Raw genomic sequence first — 20,635 nt, 5'->3', positions numbered from 1 at the left:
CTTCTTGATTTCCTTTTGTTGCCAAATATTTTCCTGCCCAACCACCTTTTACTCCTCAAACTTTCTGGAATCTTCGTAAAACAATTTTTTTTTTTCATCCTGGGCAATAGCCAACTACTTATGACTTTATCTACTCCACACTTTTGAAAATTTCTATGAGAAATTCCTTGGGTACTTTGACCACTTCTTTGTTTGAGGGACTCTTCTCTTTCTGCTGTATGTTCCTTGTACCTCTCTGGAGCACTTTTAATTTCTCTTCAAGCTCCTTTCTCTGCTTTCTCTTTTTTTTTTTTTTTTTATTGGTTGTTCAAAACATTACAGAGCTCAAGACATATCATCTTTCATACATTCGACTCAATTGGGTTTTGAACTCCCCAAATACATAATACAGACTCACTTCTGTTACATACTCACATTTTTACATAATGGCATATTAGTGACTGTTGTATTCTGCTACCTTTCCTATCCCCTACTATCCCCCCTCCCCTCCCCTCCCCTCCCAACATCCCTCTCTACCTCCTCTGCTGTTGTTCAATTCTCTCCCCTTTTTTTCCCCCCACCCCCTTGCCCCTCATAACCTCTTATTATTTTGTGTATCACTGAAGGTCTCCTACCATTTCCATATGTTTTCCCTTCTCTCTTCCTTTCTCTCCCCCCATTCGTCTCTGCTTTCTCTTTAATGTTTATATTCTGGGGCTCAGTTCTAGCCATTATTTTCTTTGGATAATCCACACCTCCTAAACCATCTCATCCACTCTCATAATTTTAATGACTCTCTTTCTTGTGGATAACTCTCATATTGGTATATTAAGTCCACATCACTTTTCTGAGCTCCAGTTCCAAGTCTAACTCCTACTTGCCATATAATTTATTTCTTTGCAGGTATCATACACACCCAAAAACGAACTAGTTATTTTTCTGCTTTCTCCAAAATTTTTTGACTTTGCAAAGAGTAGCAGTACAACTTCTGTCTCAATCATGGGACATTTCCAACTGTTCCCAAGTACTTGACAATTGCATCTTCAAATTATCTCTAAAATTATATTATTAGGGAAGTATTTGGTAAATGTCAAAAAACATAAAGAAGATTGAGGAGAAAGGAGGCAAAGGAGAAGGAAGAGAAACAGGAAGATAAGAGGAAGAGAATGAAGAAGAAGTGGAAGTAGAGGAGGAGGAAGAGAAAGGGAAAGAAGAGGAGGAGGAAGAAGGGAGATATATAGAAGAAAAAAGATTCATAATCCTATATTTCAAATAATCTGTGCTAAGATGTTTGTGAATATTGTAGTTTCTCTCTATAAGTGTGGTGTGATAACATGCCTGTTCTAAAACTGGTCTTCATTTTTTTTAAATTTGTATATGGTCTTTATAACTCAATATATGATGAATAATCAATAGCCTTCTATAACAGAATTGTATCTTATAAAAGCATCATATTTTATAATATGATAATATAATATTATTTTATAATTCTACCATAATGTGGTATAAAAGGCAATACTTATTCTGGTTGTTATTTTCTCCTGATGTAATTATTGTTAAAATGAGCTTTTTAAAAAAAAAATAGATTGTCCCTTGTAATAAATTCTATATGTAGAAGCATAGGTATGCTGAATTCTAAGTCCTTTGATATATTTGATATTAATATGACCTCTAGAAATAATGGAACTGATTACACACCCATAAGCAGATCATGAGAAGCTTCTGTTTCTCCTTAGTTTTTGTTTTATTTATCAGAATAAGAAATGCCTTATTTGATCTTGATCGTTTGTTAGTTCTTCCTTTCCCGCCTTTGGGACTAACATCAAGAAGTATTTTGTGGGAGGCTGCGGTACATGTCCTCTGTAGATCAGCTTCGCCATCAGAGAAAGACACACTCTTTTAGAGACACTTGCTTTGGAATAGCTCCTGGTATATGATTTGGGTTAATTACTGTCATCATCCTTCAAACCCTTGGCATGGCTTCTGTTTGAATAAGCAAATTTAGCATTGGGGCCAAGCCAAAAAATTAATTCTTAATGTAGCTGGACATAAAATGCTATGAAATCCAACTGTTAAAAGGGAATTAAAGCTTTCTGATTAGACATAACTAACAAAAGACCAATAATTTATTGGACACTATACAGAAGGGTATTGCTTTTCTAAACTAAAATGTTTTTCATTATTTTTCCACAAAAAAATACTGTATTTGGTTCTGGCTACTTTGTTGTCAATAACAGGTTTTGTTTGAGTCTTTTACAAGAACAAATTACTTAATGTTGGTATAGAAGTTTTTAAAATGTGTCTTTTTCTGTCCTTCAGAAAAACCTCAGAAAATTTGGCACAATACCCATCTATGTATTTTTGTATAAAAGATATAAAATTCACATATTGAAACCATTATGCCTGATTAGAGCACACAATTGCAAAGGATAGAGTATGTATGAGAAGATTGGGGATTAAGAAAGAGCGGCTGGAAAGCCAGGAGGGGGCAGTCTAGATACTAAGATTACATTCAGTTTTATTTTATTCAGAGTAGGTAGTACCAGAGAGTTAAGGAAGTAATTAAAATATACTATATAAATTTAGATAGAAAAAGAAAAATATGGAAATAGTTAAAGATACTTTAGCCCTGATTAGAAAATGGGACCAAAATTATTAATTAACTCATTCTTAAATTTTGAAGGGGGAAATTTTCAGACATTATTCCCTTTAATCCTCTTTCTTTTCCTTATTCCTAGAAGATAGTTAACAACATTTACCATGAACCTCTCCTCGAGGAAAACTCTTTGTATTTTATATCAATTGATCCCATTGGGGAGAGGCTTGAACTGTTGACAAGTTCCTTCCTGCTGTATCTTCCAATCCTGGTCCATGTTAGTTGTCCCTGTTCCATATTGGGAATAATCCAGTAATTCTGGACAGTAAAAAACTAGGCTAAAAAGTCAAGAAAGTTCTCTTCATGTAATTTTATTTATCAAAGAGTAGATTAAAAATAAAGGGAGAATAGAAAATAAAATGGAAAATAATAAACCATGGAGCCAAAAACTTATATTAAATTAAATTAAAACTGATGTCTTGAATAAAGATAAAAATATATTAAATAAAATATAATCAATTCATTATTTGTTTGAAATTTCTTGCTTGAAAAAATAAGAAAAATCAGCACTGGGTGAGGGGAGGAATTCAAGAAAATTTTTTTTAATATTTATTTATTTATTTGGTGGATACAATATGTTTATTTTACTTTCCATGTGATGTTGAGGATCGAACCCAACACCCTTCGCTTGCCAGGGAAGCACGCTACCGGTTGAACCACATCCCCAGCCCAGGGAGGGATTTAAGAACTTGTAATAGAGTTTAGAACCAATTAGTTTTTATCATAGTCCTTAAAAGTTAAACTTGACTCTGGGTAATGTTAAGAATATGATGCACTGAAACTAATGTAATCTTCCCAATATAGTTTTCACTGAAAAGAAATTAGAAGTCAGTTTCAGAAGTCTGACTCCAGTTCGAGCCTCTGAAACTTAGAAATACATAGAAACCAATTTGTAAACAAATCTTTATTGGGATTCGTGTTCTTTGTTCAATGAAGAAAAGGGTAAATAGTTTCAAGAGTGGTTGACAGAACTTCAGGGGGTTCAGTTTTTATATAATGATCGACAATGAATTTTGTAAATAAGAGAATATTGATTTTAGAGGGAAGGTTTTGACTAACAGTGCAAAAATATTTATTGGTTTTTAAGTTTCAAGCTTTGTCAAGCTACTTACCGAGTACATGATGAGACTATATCTAGATGGAAACTTTATAATTTAGAGAATATATGAGCCCTAGCACACAACTTTCAGAGTCTCTTTCAACACTTCTACATTGTTTTTTTCTAGGACTTCCTTTAAAAGATGATCCTTGGGGCTAGGGTTGTGGCTCAGTGGTAGAGCGCTTGCCTAGCACATGTTAGGCACTGGGTTAGATCCTCAACACCACATAAAAATAAATAAATAAAGGTACTGTGTCCATCTACAACTAAAAAAATTATTTTAAAAAAATGATACTTAAATGAGAGATACTAAGTTATAACGCCCCAAAATATGAAATAAATGATGGATTAGAAGATTTTGTGGTATTCTTTCAGTTTCTAGCAATTTATTCGTCCATTTGACATATATTTATTAAGCACTGATTTATATGCTATTCAGTGTTCTGGTTGATGACAATACAATAATGAACACACACAAAAAACTTCCTGCTCTGATAAGACTTACAACGATAGACAGAAGCAAGAAAAAATAAATAAATCAGGACATTTTCCAGTGTGCTGAAGGTTAATAAGACTTGTGAAAAAAATTAAAGTGGGAAGGAAGTGGGAAGTATTGTTATATGAAATAGGGTATCGAAGCAAGTTTTCATCGATGTTGAGCAAAGACCAAAAGAACGTGAGTGAGGAAGCCATATAGGTATATGGGAAACTATGCTTTAAGCAGTGGAGCAGGAAGTGCAAGGGTATGAAGGTAGGGGCATGCGTGGGCTGTTTCAGGAACGGAGATTCTGTATTTCGGGAACAAAACACTGAGAGGTTCTGAGACCAGAAAGGCAGACAGGTCCAGGTCTCTGTACAGCTGTACAGTTCATTGTAAAAGATCTGGCATTTTCAGAAATGGAAATCCTCTGTAAATTTAAAGCAGAAGATTGATATGATCTGACTTATACTGGCAGAGGAAACAATCTGGATGGTACATTGCTAACAGCCTGTATGTTAGGGCAGGGATGGCAGCAGAAAATCCTGAAAGATGGCAATTATAATAATCCAGGTGAGAAATGATAGTGATTAGACAAAGCTGGCAGCTGTAAAATGAGGAATAGTGGCTGAATTCTGGATTACTGGGTATATTTTTAAGGTAGGGCTGCTGGGATTGGATGATAGATTGAGTATCACAGAAGAGAGGTCAAGGATAACTATCCTATATATATTATTTTTCCTGAGCAACTGTAAGAAAGGCACTGTCATTCGCTGAGATCAAGAAAGTTGCATATGGGGCAAATTGTGTATGGTATGGGAAAATCAGAAATTCTTATTTGGATTTATAAGTTGGAGGTGTTATTTAGACATTAAAGGCAGGCTGAGAGCATCAGCTGGTCATCCAACTCTAAAGTTCAGAGAAGAGAACCAGACTAGAGATTTTTTTTTTTTTTTAAATTGGAGGTGCTAGTGTATCGAAGGTATTTAAAGTCACGGGACTAGATGACAACCCCATAGATTGACAACACTAAGAGAGCCCATAAAGAGAATAGATTTCCTTGACCTATCCAGTCAGCTAAATCTGGGACATATGCAAAGCTCCAACCCGCCACATCTGCATTATACACACGTCCTTTGGCATATCCAATCCTTCTAAAAAACAATGTCATTCATCTGGGTCAAATTCTAGAAAATTCTGACCTACTGGATACTGCAATGCTTGCTTCCCTGGAACCTATCTCAATGCTCCCTATAACTCTAGTCACTTATTTTTTTAATCTCCTTGTTCCTATTATTTCATTTTTATCATTCAGCTTCCAGTTTGGGCAACTTCTGATGGAAATTTTAAGGGACAGAATTTATTAGGTTAATTTGCTTCAGTCATTGATCATTTTAGTTATGTACAAAACGCAAAAACAAAAACAAAGACAAATAAACCCATTTAAAATGTAATAAAATCTAATCATTGACAAAGTTATTTTATCCCTCCCATCTCTTCTCTCTCTTCTCTCTCTTCTTCCATGTTTTCTTCCCTTCTTCGCTTTATTCTTTGCTTTTGTTTTTAAAACAGGTTATTTGGGTCCTACATTTAGTCACTATTTATAGGTCACATACTCTGGACCAATAATCATCCCAGACCACTGTGGAATTTTCATGTCCAAAGATTATCTTCACATTCGCATCATTATAGTGTATAAATGCTATGAAATGGGGATGGTTTTGACATCAGTCTAATTAAATTAGCTTTCTACTACCGGACTTTGGCTAGAAATAGCTGCAAGTCTAATGAGCATATGTTTCCCAAATGAAGTCACATCCATCTCACTTAAAAAATTAAACACATTCATCTAATTTAGAGCGTCAAGTTGGAAACAATAAAGTACATTTTATATTTATTTTAATGTGAGGATCCTTTTTATAAGCTGAATCTTAAATACTAAAAAAGTAATTAATCAGTCCACATTCCCAGAGCCTGGAATTCTCCTGATACTTACCTGTTTTCTTGTTCCAAGATTTGGTCTTTCAGTACATTTCTGGAGTTGATTGTACTCACTTGCTTTAAAGCAGGACCTGGAGAGGAAGAGGGTGAGTGCTTTTATGTTCATATAAGCAAACAATCCATTAAATAGAACTAAGATGAAAGACCACACAGATTGGCTCCCAAGGTCCACAGGGAGCCTTTTCATTTTACTCATTATTTCCATTTCACCTAATATGTTTTGCAATTTTTTAAAAATAAATTTAAGATTCCATAATCAAAAACCCTAGAGAGAAAGTTTTTTTTTTTTTTTTTTTTTTTTTTTTTTGGAGGGGGTGCTAACTTACTTTGGATATTTTATAGAAGAACCAAGTATTTGCCAGAGGAACCCAACTCTCAACTGTAGCCTTTAAAAAAACAATAAAACTCCACCAAGACTTATGTATGAGTGTGATTACTGTAAAGATTAGAAAGAAAACCAGATGGTAAATCCTCCCAATCTGTCATCTGCTGATATGTTACCAATACCAATAGTCGCTTCCCATGCAGCAGACACTATTCTAAGGGATATGTATCTACAAATTTTTTTCATCTTCACAGCTACCCTAAAGGGGAGCTAAAGGGAAGCCCCTATAGCTGTCCTTGTCTTACAGCTTAAAAAGACCATGGCCCAGAAGGGTGATGCAGGTCACATACCTATAACTAATAGAGAATGAAGTTCAAGTAACTGTTAGTGAATTTGCTGGTAAATACCTCAGAGGTAGCATAACAGATTTTGTCACACACCGCCCACCCCCCCACACATATACAGCATTATGATACTTAAACTCCTTAAATTTCCAATCTCTAAAAGAAAAGAAATAGACTTGGACGTCTTCAAGGTCAGTATGTAAATTCGATGCTTTGTTATTTATAGAAGTAAGGGCCTAGCCCAGCAGGAAAGAATCTGACTACCTCTATAAGCACAGGATCCCCAGGCTTAAAGAATGACAGTTCAGTTTAAAGATGTTTCAGCCTTTCTTCCCAATGTGCATTATCATTCTTCTATCTTCTAATAAAAATATTTAAATTTATATATTTACAGTTTCTAGTGTGTATCACATGCATCCTATATACTAAGTGCCAAACAAGCTGATAAGGTAAAAAGAACTGGGAAAGTTACTTGTAGTTAGTTTACAAGAGGGAAAATAAAACCGAGAGAGGATAAGCAACTTGCCTGAAACCCAGATTTGTCAGAAAGACACAGAGAGGGGTGCAAGCTACACAAGGAAGGGTGAGCTGGGCCTTCAGCCATGTCTTTTCACACTAAGTCAGTGTCTTGTGCTTATTCCTACAGGTTGATATATGTTTAAGAATTGATAGGCTCTCTGGCATGAAACAGAGACAACATTGGATTCTCTTCCAATCTGTCTTAATTTAAGCAAGATATCTAATCTCTTTGTATAATCAAGATCATTCAGCCTTAGGAGGTTTTTTTGGGATTAAGTCAATGCAAAACACACGAATATACTAATATAGTTAATACTCAAGATATACCAACTTTCACCAGTGTCATCAGTATGCACAAGAATTAACCAAGACTAGACTTGTAAATATGTAAAATATATTCTCTTACATCTTTCATCATACACCAACTTCTCATAATCCCTATAAAGTGAGATGCATAGATTTTTTCAGAGCTAAATCTTTTTATTTATTTATTTATTTATGTTTGTATACTGAGAATTGAACTCAGGGGCACTCAACCACTGAACCACATCCCCAGCCCTACTTTTTAAAAAATTTGTTTTAATTAGTTACACATGGCAATACAATGATCTTGACATATACATTTGAATCAGATGGGGTATAATTTCTCATTTTTCTGGGTGTACAGGTTGCAGAATCACATTGGTTATAAAGTCACGTATATACATACAGCAATAATAATATCTATTTTATTCTGCTGTTCTTCCTTTCGCCCCATCCCTTCCTCTCCCCTCCCATCACTTCTCTCTACCCCATCTAATGTGACCCACTTCTTTTTTTTCTTTTTCCTCACATCGTCATACATGTATTCTGTATAGCTATGAGGGTCTCCTTTCATCTTCTGTGCAATTCCCCTTCTCCCTCCCTTTCCCTCTCACCTGTCTTCCTTATTTAGTAATAATCTTCTTCTCATGCTCTTCCTCTTTACCCCATTTTGAATCACCCCCCTTATATCAGAGAAGACATTCTGCATTTGTTTTTTAGGGATTGGCTAACTTCACGTAGCATAATCTGCTTTAATGTCATCCATTTCCCTGCAAATGCCATGATCTTATTATTTTTTAGTGCTGAGTAATATTCTATTGTGTATATATGACACATTTTTTTTTTTTTAAAAATCCATTCATCCATTGAAGGGCATCTAGGTTGGTTCCACAGTCTAGCTATTGTGAATTGTGCTGTTATAAACATTGATGTGCCCAGCCTTATTTTTTTTTTTTTTTTTGTATTTTATTTAGAGACAGGATCTCACTGAGTTGCTTAGTGCCTGGCCATCGCTGGGATGCTTTGAACTCATGATCCTCCTGTTTCAGCCTTTCAAGTCTCTGGGATTACAGGTGTGCGCCACTGCACCCGGCTGCTAGATGAAATCTTAAAGATCTAATATATCTCCAAACTCAATTTACACTAAACAGTCTTTTTACTATTTATTTACTTTATTATCTGTTACCAACTTCAGCAATGAAAATGAGAATGTTCTAGAAAAAATAAAGTGTGAGTCACAAGCAGTCTCTTGAGGGTATGGGGGGGGGAGAGAGAGAGAGAGAGAGAGAGAGAGAGAGAGAGAGAGAGAGAGAGAGAGAGAGAGAAAGGAAGAAAGAGACAAAAAAGAGAGAGAAAGGAAGGAAGAAAGGAAGGAAGGAAGGAAGGAATGAATTAAGTAGATAGGTAGGCAGGAGAACACACATTGTTCAGTTTCACATCAGCCACCAGGAAAAACAGCTAGTTCAAGCCCTATATTTCACAAATAGGAAGAACCAAAAGAGTTCACTCCTGTGAAAACCAACATAGTGTTTCAGTGCAAGGACTAAATCTGAAGAGCTCCTGACTTCAGACCCCTGTATTTCCCCATAATGTTGTGCTAACTTATACCCCAATTATAATGTCATATAACTTAATTTAAAATGAAGAATTATGTGTCATTTAAAGGAATTTCTGAATAGGTTCAAAACCAAAAATGATGAATTATAATAGACGAATGACAGATCACAGGGTGATTTTAAAACTGGGGATCACATTTCTCAAACTGCACTCCCTGCCAAATAGTTCCCTTCTCCTAAATTTTGGCCAAAAAGCCCTCAGATAGAATTTGACTTTTCCTTATCATTTATGCAAATAAATCTTCACAGACAGGCCTATATCTAACATCTGTGTGAACCAGGGCAAGAGTTCAAATGAAGGTCCACATACCCTCTAATCATTTTAAAGTTATAGAGCTAGCAGACTCTTAAGTTCTACTGCTTACCAACAAATATGCCTCCCCAATCACTTGGAAGGGGAGATGTTTGGATTCTTGACACTTTTCCCTACTTTGTACATAGCAGTCTTTGGTGAGGTAGTCCCTTAGCTCTCAATCTTTCCCTCCCCGGTTCCATCCTAAAACAGAAGAGCTGCACACTTCAGTCCACATGTTCAGTCTCTACCCATCACCACCATGCCCAGGGGGGGAAAATTCTCAGGTCAAAAAGTTGTGCACACCAGCACAACAGCTGGTTCTTTGCGCGAGCAGACCCAAGGCAGAAAAATTGTCCTGGTCCTAGGAGCAAAGAATTCTGGAATCTGAAGACAAAGGTAGAGAGGTTAAGAAACGGCAAGTGGAGAGGGCTCAGGTGGTGAATGCCATCTCTCGACCAGAAAGTCAGGCACGAAAGGCAGAACAGAGACTCTATAAGGCAACAAGTACTGACCTAAGTGTAAAAGGCAGAACTGCAGGAATATCACACTGGATGTAACTGAGTTTGAAGCTATTATTGAATGAGGGATTTCATATCATTGAAATGTATTTCTGCCCTGCTTTCACAGTAAGCTAAAGAAATCATACCATATATGGCTAACCTTCGAAGGTTATCTATCTATCTATTTATTATGAGTAAAGTATTTTTATGAGTTTTTACTAGATAAAAATACTAGATACTAGATTTTTTTAAAAAGCCTTTATATTTTCACCTAGTATCCAAATAAATTAAAATCCCAGAAATATTCAATTTCAAACATATTCTATTCCTAGTAACCAAATTCTCTTTACTTTCTATCTTCCTGAATTCTAACACAAAATGCAAAAATATTGAAGTCATTAGGAAAAAAAGTTCAAATTATACATTTCTAATGGCATATTTCTGGAGAATTGGTAGTATCTGTTAGGATAATTCTAGGAATAATATTGCTTTTAACCTGTTACTGTAGAGGACACATAAATACATAAAAAACATACAAATGCAGAGAAGGTGTGGCATTTGTATACCAAAAGAGATTTGAAAAATAGCAAACCCACAACTTTTAAATGGTCCACTGTTCATACTTTGTAGTAAATTAACTATGGAATTAAAAACATATTCTGTTTGATTTTGGATATATCTTTTCCTATATAATGTAATCTATATTTTATATGACTTTCAATAAATGGCAGAAAAAGACACTGGCTCATAGTGTTGTAAATCATCCTGTTTACTTCTGAAGAGACACATATTTTGATGCAGTTATTTAATAAACATCTAGTTGGCACTTGTTTGCATGTGGCTCCATCAGTGGTGAGGACAGAGACAATAATAAGACTCCTTTCTTCTAGAGATGCACTGTGTATTTTTAAATATATGCACAAATAGAATATTTATAATATGATAAGTAAAATCAGGGAATTAAAAAAAAATAGAACTCAATTTGTGTGTCTTAGCTAAGGTCCAAAAAAACAAGACAACTGAAAAATGACTTTATTTTTGCATTTCATGACATTAAAATAATAATTGATCTTGTTTTAAACCAGTTTCATATTCTATGGCATTTATATACAGGTCAAGGGTAAAGTGAGGTTAGACTAGATATTGAGTCATTTAGAAAATACAGAGACATATCACTATAAGTCATGAAATTACAAAATAATCCAGAAAAGGCTCTGGAAAATGATCAGGCTCTGATGGTCTACATGAAAAACCAATTAAAGCTTTAAAAAGAGATGATGTGACATCCCACTTTCAGAGCAGGCAAGGACTGATTTCTGTGAAATATTAAAATAAAGCTGGATTTCAAACATCCCTGTGTCCTAAGCATTAAACAGGGATGGAACCACTTCTTTTATTTTAAAAAGTCTATGAATCTGATTTTCAAATTCTATGACTATAGTTACAAAAATTAGTGAATAAAACCCCAATTTCTAACTCTTCAAAGTTAAGCTGATATGTTTCCCTGTATTATTATTTTTTTGTGCATCCAATAATTTACCTGAAAGTTTCAAATAATTACTTTTTGTTCCTTGTGGATTTATGCTTTAAACTTTGTGTTCTAAATGTTAAAGACAGAATGTTTTGACCCATTGTATTCTAGACTAGACTAGAATTTATAAATCTTCTAATCTCTTTATAGATGAAGAAACAGACACTGGTGCATTTATATTTATTCTTAAAAGCCATAAAGGAGTTGATGTTTAACTGGTCTATCTCATTGTCTTTGTTTCTTTCCTATTGAAATAAAAGAGCCTCACCCTTGACTTTAGCAGGATCAATGAAAAAGAAATGTACAGCAAGAGATTAGGTAATTAATAGACTTTCAAAATGCGTAGGCATATTATGTCTTAGGTTTATTTTTTATTGTATCCTTACCTTCTTCTTGTCCACTGAAAACCTGAAGCAAATTATGGATGTTTTGGGTTTTCGATAGCAGCTCCTGGTATGTCCCCATTTGTGCTACCCTGCCACTTTCCATCACGACAATAAAATCCACGTGTGGCAGAAGCGTGAGGTTGTGTGTGACTAAAATACGAGTCTGAAACGCAAAAGTGTTTATTCCACAGGTTAAAAAATATGGCATAAATAGGACTAGGGATGTAGCTCAGTGGGGGACCATTTTCCTGGCATGTTTGAGGCTCTGGGTTAGATCTCCAGAAAAAACTGAAAAACAAACAAACAAACAAACAAAAAATGGCACAAATATTTTTTTTTAAACTAAAGTCACTTTTTTTGTCTTTATTATTTGAGAGTGAAATTTTTGTAGGTGACAATTGAACACAGCATCCATACTATCTCCTAGACATACTGCTGGATCAGAAAATATCTTACAATTGTAATTTTAACCCTTTGGTTAGGGTATTGCTCAGTCATTAGAAATTAACTGATTTCATAGCAAATTTTAAATAATTTCATATCTGTCACTACTGCTTAATGTTAGGGTTTAGATTGGGTGTCCCCCAAAAGTTCACGTGTCAGAAAATGCAAGCAGATTCAGAGGTGAAATGATTGGGTTCTGAGAGCCTTGACCCAATCAGTGAATGAATCTCCTGATGGGAACTAACTGAAATGGGGCAGGGTGGCTGGAGGAGGTGGGTTAGTGGGGACATGCCTTTGGGGTACATATTTTGTATTGGTGAGTGGAACTTCTCTCAGCTTCCTGATTGCCATATGAGCTTCTTCCCTCCACCACCCTCCTCCATCATGATGTTTTGCTTCACTTCAAACCATGAGGAATGGAACTGGCTATTGACTGAGACCTCTGAAATCATGAGACCTCAAATAAACTTCTTCTCCTTAAAATTGTTCTTGTCAGATATTTTAGTCACAGTAACTAAAACATTTGCCTTTAAAAAAAATATGCCACCGGTAAAAAATGTGTTTTGTTCAAATTACAATTAATAAGTTTTCTTTTTTAATCTTTCATATTATTATACACATAGAAATACAAGTGAATGAGAAGTTTTTATCTTGGGTTCGTCCCAGTAAATCAAGAAATTTTTACATTATTGACTGAAATAAATATTTTAGAATTTTACATATATTTTCCAGAATGCTACATATTAACAAATCTACAAACATATTATCATGGAATGATTGTGATTATGTGGTCAGACAGACTTTGAAAAATCTTTGCTATTCTTAAGTTGAGAAACCTAAATCAGGCCAATTTAGAGTATGATTTCCTTCATATGTAAAATAGGCATAATGATAATACCTATCTTAGAGAATTGCTATAAGAACTGAAGACACTAATTTAAAGAGTCAAACATATAATGCACTTGGTAAATATTAATTTCTATTTTCTTGGTCCCATCACAAAATGATGGATTCATTATTATTGCTATGTTTGTAATACCAATTTTTAAGTAAAATGATTCTATTTTTTTAAAACAGTAGTACATACCAAAATACCATTTTTCAAATAAAGTTAACTAATTATAATTCATACTTCCTCTTAGAGTACGGTAATTGTTAATGAAGTAACTACTTTATGTACATACTTATTGCTGATATAAAGTTATGCAAAAAATCTCAAAAATGATCATTGAAATTTATCTCTTAAAGGGAAATGCATGTATCTTATCTTTTCATGTGAAATTCGACTATTTTGCTTAAATAAATAGGCAAGATAATTGGAATAGTAGGCACAATGCTAAGCAGATTATCCTCCCTCTGCTTCCCTCCAAGGCACAAAATTATGAGTACCTTGTTTTTCAAAAGGCCCGAGGACCCTATCACTTTTTCAAAGAGCTGTTTTCCAACATGAACATCCACAGCAGACAAGGGATCATCCAAGAGGTAGATGTCAGCCCCACTGTAGACAGCTCTGGCCAGACTTACTCGTTGCTTCTGACCTCCACTTATATTCACACCCTGAGTATGGAATAGAAGTTACATCTAAGTGCTCTTTCATAGCAAGGACAAGATAACAACCCAATATGAACACTCAAAACTTTGTCAATTATTTCCTAGTCTTATCTCCATCCCATTTCCTAGTTCTACTAACTTGGGCAAATTAACAACTATGTCTACCTCCTTTTAACTACTTACTCTCAAAAGAAGAGGCTACCAATTAAGGAAAGAAGAATTTTCAAAGCTCTAAGTCTGAAAAGTTAAGCCTGTAGAATATTAAACAAGATACCTGGCTGCCAACTATATACTGACACTAAGTGATCATTTTAAAATTGACACATAGGAAATCGAGAATAATGGCTAAATTACCAAAGCTGTAATCAACATGTCCTATTTTCTCCTGTAGAAAGATTAGTGCAAGTCTTGTTGGCAAAAGGACAACTCCAAGAAGCAAAAGTAAGGAATATACATCACTGTGTGAAAATTAAAGTTGACACATACAGCTATGTATAGAGAATTATGGGGTAAGGCACCCAATTCACTTGATTCATTTATGTTTAGTGTTTACTGATCTTATTTTAAAGCTCTCAATGCAACGCAGAATTTAGCCAACGCGTACAATTGCAAAATGATATTGCTTCTTTGCATTTAACAATCGTCCTGTTACTCAACAGATATCTCCTCAATATGATTATATTCTGGGGGCTATGCTAGCCCTTCAGACTCAAAGATAATAAGGGAGTTGAGCATGAAAATGTATATATTAAGGAACGTGGTTCACATGTGTGTATTATGTGTGCATTTGTTTGCATGTAATTATGGTAGCCCCTGACTCATATTTTGGGAGAATTCAATAAAGTGTGTAAAAATATTCCTAAATCCAACACTGAGTGTGGACACCGTTGGCATTTGGTATTATTACCCAATTACTCCTCTCTCTAATTCATCTTCTGACATGTCACCACTTATCCTGTAATTATATTACCATCTTGCTTAAATACCTTGGATTCCCACATCTCACTTTTCTATCATCCATGAGCAAAAGCATCTTTCTCAGTCTAAGTGCTTTTATTATGGTATTAATACCCCCTTCTACTTCTCTCCCAATGATGCCCTCGAGTGAATATGATTGACTGAGCAGATTTACCTACCCTTTCATAGTAGACCCAAGGATGTTCATTCTGCTGGGGAGCCCACATTTTTTCTTTTCAATTTGAAGGATACCCTAAAAAGTTCTCTTGGACAGCAACCTCTCTCTCAGTGTATTGAGTATAATGATGTCTTCCCTCCCTTCCTATTTTGCAGAACATTGTTTATTCAGCCCAGTCTCATAGTCTCTCATGAGCCTATCAGCTCCCACCTAGTTCATCCTTTATTCCAAATACTTAGTGTATGACACCAGAAAATGAATAAATCTTGGTAAAGACAATCGATTAAAACTGTTGGTAGTGTTCCGCTAGATTACTTGAAGGCCGGGTGACAGCTCTCTCACTTACCATCTTATACCTCAAAGCAGAATCAGAGTATATAATAAATTCATAAATATTTGTGTTTAATTAAAAAGTGTCAAAGGAAAAGATCATTAAAAGAAAAGGAAAACTCTATAGTCATTGTCTTGGTTATCTCATAAACAGCTGTAAACAGATTTCCTTATGAAGTATTCAATTCCATGTTTGTTTTAAAATACATCATATCAAATTGAGAAAAAGCTAATTAAATGAAGTAGGAATTATAAATAGTAATATCATTTAGTTCCTATATTAAATCAGTATATCCAATTTTGAATTTTTTTCCTTTTAAAATTCTTTATAGTTACGTACAATCAGATATTCATATTTTTAGAGACAGTTTTCTCATCGTGTTTTTTAGTATGCACTAACAAGTTTGAAGAAATCACATTTCTGCAAGATTTTAGCTATGGCATCATTTTGATCAGGGATAATGAAGATGCCCAGAAAAATCCAGGGGTTTGGAAAAAATAATAAATCTATTTAATATTATTGAAAAATTAAATCTACAAAATAGCAGACTATGAAGGAAGCCAATCTTATTTAGAAAGTCAACTTTGGTTCCTTCTGGATTTTATAGATTTCTACTTCCTACAATTTTGTTGCATACCATATTTTATTTATCAATGTATAAAATTGCCTATGCCTGCTCCCTTTTCAGATATTTGAAGTACTCAGTAAAGACTATTTATTCATCCTTATATCCACATGGATTGTAGACCTCAGGGATACTTCCACATTCACGCTTAAATGAAGATTTTTGTTCCTGGTCAGGGATAATAAATTATTTAGGGGTTCATACTTAGTGTTATATATATATATATTTCAGACTTTATATATAAAGTCTGAAATACTGAGCAGAGTAATGATTATTCATTAACACAATGTAAATAAAATAGAACAAACAGTGAGATGACTGGGAAACAAGTCCCTTTTAAGCAGGAATAAACCAATGTAGAGCAGGCACATTAACAAATGTCATCTCAGAACCTCCGTAGAACCAGAGCTTGGTGCTCTGATGCTCCTTTCCTGATTGGCCTTATACAGAGAAAAAGAAAAAAAAAAAACTCTTTAGAAGGAGAACAGCATTGTGCTAGGAACTAAAACAAAAATGTTGACAATCTAGTTGGCGGACTTTAATTCCACCCCCATGGATACTAACAAATGAATTGTTTTTTAATCTGTTTTCTATGTAGCTAATTATAAATAATTTTTTGCCCTTAATACTGCCATCTTCTTCACAGGAATTCTATAATGAGTTTTTAAAAATTGTAGTTGGATAACTCTCCAAGACCTCAATAAAAAGACTATTAACATTTTATTAGTATAGCTGAATGCTATTTTATTCCTGCATATGATAAATTATATTTTCCTTACTCTTTCTCCAATCTCAGTTTGATCTCCGTTTGGTAACTGCTCCAAGTCAGGAAGGAGAGCACAGGCTTCCAATATTCGCTCATAAAACTGCTTCTGCATGATGGAGCCAAAGAGAATGTTTTCTTGCAAAATGCAATTCTGAATCCAGGCCTGCTGGGAAACATACGCCACAGAGCCATAAAGAAAGAAAGAAGTAAAGGAATATTCTCAACAAGGAAAGAAGAGAATTTGCATGCACCACATGAAAGTATACAGAGTCCATGGGTTCTGTGCGTGCACACACGTATGTACACACACATACAATTTTAAATCTAGGTTATTTCCCTACATGTAAACATACAGATCATTGTATCCTGTTTTAAGATTGTATCTGTTTATTAGCAGTCCCTTCAAATGAGTTAATTTGTGCTTTTTACTTTCTTTCACTTTAGCTTCCATCACACTTATCTGTCTTTATAAGGATTTTCTGGAAGCAGATGCTAAATGTGTTATTTTCTAGGGCTACCAATAACAAGGTACCACTGACCGAGTGGCTTAAATAATAGAATTTATCTTCTCACAATTCTGGAGGCTAGAAATTCAACATCAAAGTGTCAGCAGGGTTGGTCCCTTCTGAGGCCTTTCTCTTGGGTTGTGGATGATGTCCTTTTCCCTGCTTTACATGGCATTCACTTTGTGTATGTGTCTGTATTCTAATCTCCTCTTCCTAAAAGAACTTCCGTCCTATTCAGTTAGGGTCCAACCTCATGAGATTATTTTAACTTGATCAACTCTTCAAAAATCCTGTGTCCGAATGGTATCACATTTTAAATTACTGAGGATTAGAATGTCAACATACAATTTGGGGGACACACAATTCACTCTAAAACAGAGATAGAATTTGAGGTACATATTTTATATTGTATATTGGGGCTCAACCCCATGGAAAGAAAGGAGAATGGAACAGTAGGTAGAGGGGAACATCATACTGTGTGATTCAGGCTTGATAAAGCTGTGTCCAACCTTCCAGAGCTTTGGAGGAGTGTTGTCCATTAGTTGTCCCATGTTAGACTGAAAAAGAGTAGGATCTTGGGCTGGGTCAAGGCCAACACTGATGGAGCTGGCATGCTGACCATGTATTTCCACAACAGGCAGCAAGTCCTTCTTAAAAGGGTGTCCTGACAGCACACACCCATGTCTTATACATTGATTATCACTCCTGAATTCATTTTTTGATTATTTATGGCTTGAAATGATCCCTAAACATGTGGCAATTTACTCCATCAAATGTCCTTTTAACTAATCTTTCTTTTCTGGAAAAGAATCTATAATATTTGAACCAGAGACCCACCTTTCATTCTGACCCATGGATTCTATCCAAACATTGATTATGTAGTATCTTAAACACTGCCCGCTCTACAACAATAGCAAATGTTTAAAGTACTTTCTGAGATAGGCATATATGCAACTATTAGCCTTTTGATTTCAACCAACCACTTTAAAGATCAAAGATTAACGTTTAATTCTTCTTTGTTGAGCATGTAAGACACAGAATGGCTTTTGATCAAAAACAGTATAGTTCTGATCTGACCTGATCTTGAACACAAAAGTAATTGCTCTGGAATTGCATTGTGAAGGGAATAAGCTGAACTTTGATTAGAATAGCCTATAAAATCAACCCACAGGTGAAAAATATTTTGAATGCTTGTGGCATATTAAGCAAGTTAAGCAGAAAAGAGAATAAATTAAAGAACACAGAAGAAAAGATTGAAGAATATGAAAAAAAATAACTTAAAACAAAAACTACATGGTCTCACATTGCTATAACAGGGATTAAAACTGGCTAATCTGTTTTTACAAAGATGTAAATGTTTTCTTTTATTGTTATTATAATTATTATTCACCTCTCACAAAGGAAAATGCATTTTCCTTCATACATAATAATGAAACTACAATTGAATTTTTGGTAATGCAAAGTGATCTTCGATCTCTAATATTCTATCAAAGAACACTGAATACTGAATATTCTATATGAATGATATCTTTTGTGAGCCCTTGATACAGAATAGGGGATCCTAGAGAGTTTTAGAATTTGACTATTATGATATAAAATATGCCTCAAAAAAGTAGTCATACTCTGAATGCTACACACAGAAAAACACTATTTTATTTTTTGTACTAAGGTTTGAACCCAGGGGCACTTAGCTACTGAGCCACATCCCCTGACCTTTTTAGTTTTTATTTTGAGATAGGGTCTTGCTAAATTGCTTAGGGTCTTCCTAAGGTGCTGAGGCTGCCCTTGAATTTATAATCCTCTGGCTTTAGACTCCCTGGCCCTGGAATTATGGGCATGAGTCACTATGCCCAGCTCACAAAAGCACATTTTTTTCCCTCCATGGTGCTGGGGATTGAACCCATGGCCTTGTGCATTCAAGGAGAACATCCTACCAACTGAGCTAAATCCCTATCCCTACAAAGAAACTTTTAAAACTCTAAATGTTAAATTGGTCATACCATTATAATGATCACTTCACTTAAATAGTGCTCATCAATATGATACTTATACATTTGTGATAAAATATTGGGGAAATAATTCAGAGTGTAATATGTCAAATCCTGCGATAGATCCAAAACAAATACTTCTGAAGATCAAGCAACCACTTACAGAGATTATAGCTTCTATCTCGGACACCTACAGTTTAAAAAAACAGGTGGGGGTTCCTCTGCTTTACCATTCACAATGGCATTGTTATGGTTTCTTTTATTACAATGAACACGCTTTTTAATTTAAAACACTCAAAAATGTCAGAAAGAATCCCTATGTCTTACCATAAAAACCTCAACAATCAAAATGAAAATAATGCTAGTCATTAATATTCATAGGGAGCCAGCTGACTGTACCATAAACTAACTAGGTCTTGGTATATCCTCTCATTTTAATCATTACCCCGGGCCTTTTGCTCATTGTCATTATTAATGCATTATGTAAAACCTAGAATTGATATCATTTTTATGTTTATCAATTCCTAATTCTTTTCAAGATCAAATAAAGACTACCTCTTCTCTGATTCTTTTTCTTACCCTTCAAAACAGAATTTGTTTTTTTTTTTTGTCGTTGTTGTTATGTGTGTGCTTTCATTCATTTTTAATAACTTGTCATAACTGACTTTGGTATTTACCTCAGTTGACTATGATCTCTGAAAAAAAGAGGAACATATCTTGTTCATGTTTGTTACTCTAGTACTATGCTATAGATGCATAGTATGTGCTTCAGAGCTGCTTATTGAAAATAGCTTTAAATACTAAATGAAAATGAAATTACTATGATCCTCTTTATGTTTGCAAAGAACATTCATTGGTCCAAGAAAATTTATAGATATCTTGAACTATATGGAAAGAGCTGATTGCAATCATTACGAAGAACTCAGGGCTAAAAGATGGTATACTTAAAGTTCAAAAATAGTAGTACTTATTAAGTGTAATCTTATCTGAAAAAGTCATAGGGATTATATTTGATCCTACACTAGGTAACAATAAATCTCAGAGAAAACAGAATAATACAAGTTAAGTCATAAAGACAAGAATCAATAAAGTTATAAGGATATGAGGAAATATATGTTGTAAGGAAAGAAAAAGGAGTTGATAGAGTTGATTTTTTCCAGGGAGGAAAAAAAAAAGTAAGGGTAAAGAGGAACTGGTCTCAGATGCATAAAGTTTCTCCCTTTTTAGAGGTGAGAAGGAGGAACTGGGTTAGTATTT

General features: G+C 34.6%; 1 protein-coding gene across 1 annotated transcript in view; it reads right to left on the bottom strand.

Annotated features, from left to right (window-relative positions):
• Nucleotides 1–20,635, bottom strand: part of LOC101966891 (multidrug resistance-associated protein 1) — a 93,251-nt gene that overhangs the window by 27,323 nt on the left and 45,293 nt on the right. The window contains exons 13-16 of the mRNA XM_078044464.1: nucleotides 16,898–17,074; nucleotides 13,866–14,033; nucleotides 12,033–12,195; nucleotides 6,209–6,284 (exon numbers count right to left, since the gene is read on the bottom strand). Of these exons, the coding sequence (XP_077900590.1) occupies nucleotides 6,209–6,284; nucleotides 12,033–12,195; nucleotides 13,866–14,033; nucleotides 16,898–17,074 (584 nt within the window). The remainder of the gene's footprint in view (nucleotides 1–6,208; nucleotides 6,285–12,032; nucleotides 12,196–13,865; nucleotides 14,034–16,897; nucleotides 17,075–20,635) is intronic.

The sequence above is a fragment of the Ictidomys tridecemlineatus genome, chromosome 3 (assembly GCF_052094955.1).
Source record: "Ictidomys tridecemlineatus isolate mIctTri1 chromosome 3, mIctTri1.hap1, whole genome shotgun sequence".
Taxonomy (NCBI): domain Eukaryota; kingdom Metazoa; phylum Chordata; class Mammalia; order Rodentia; family Sciuridae; genus Ictidomys; species Ictidomys tridecemlineatus.
This window is presented reverse-complemented; position numbering and strand designations above follow the sequence as displayed.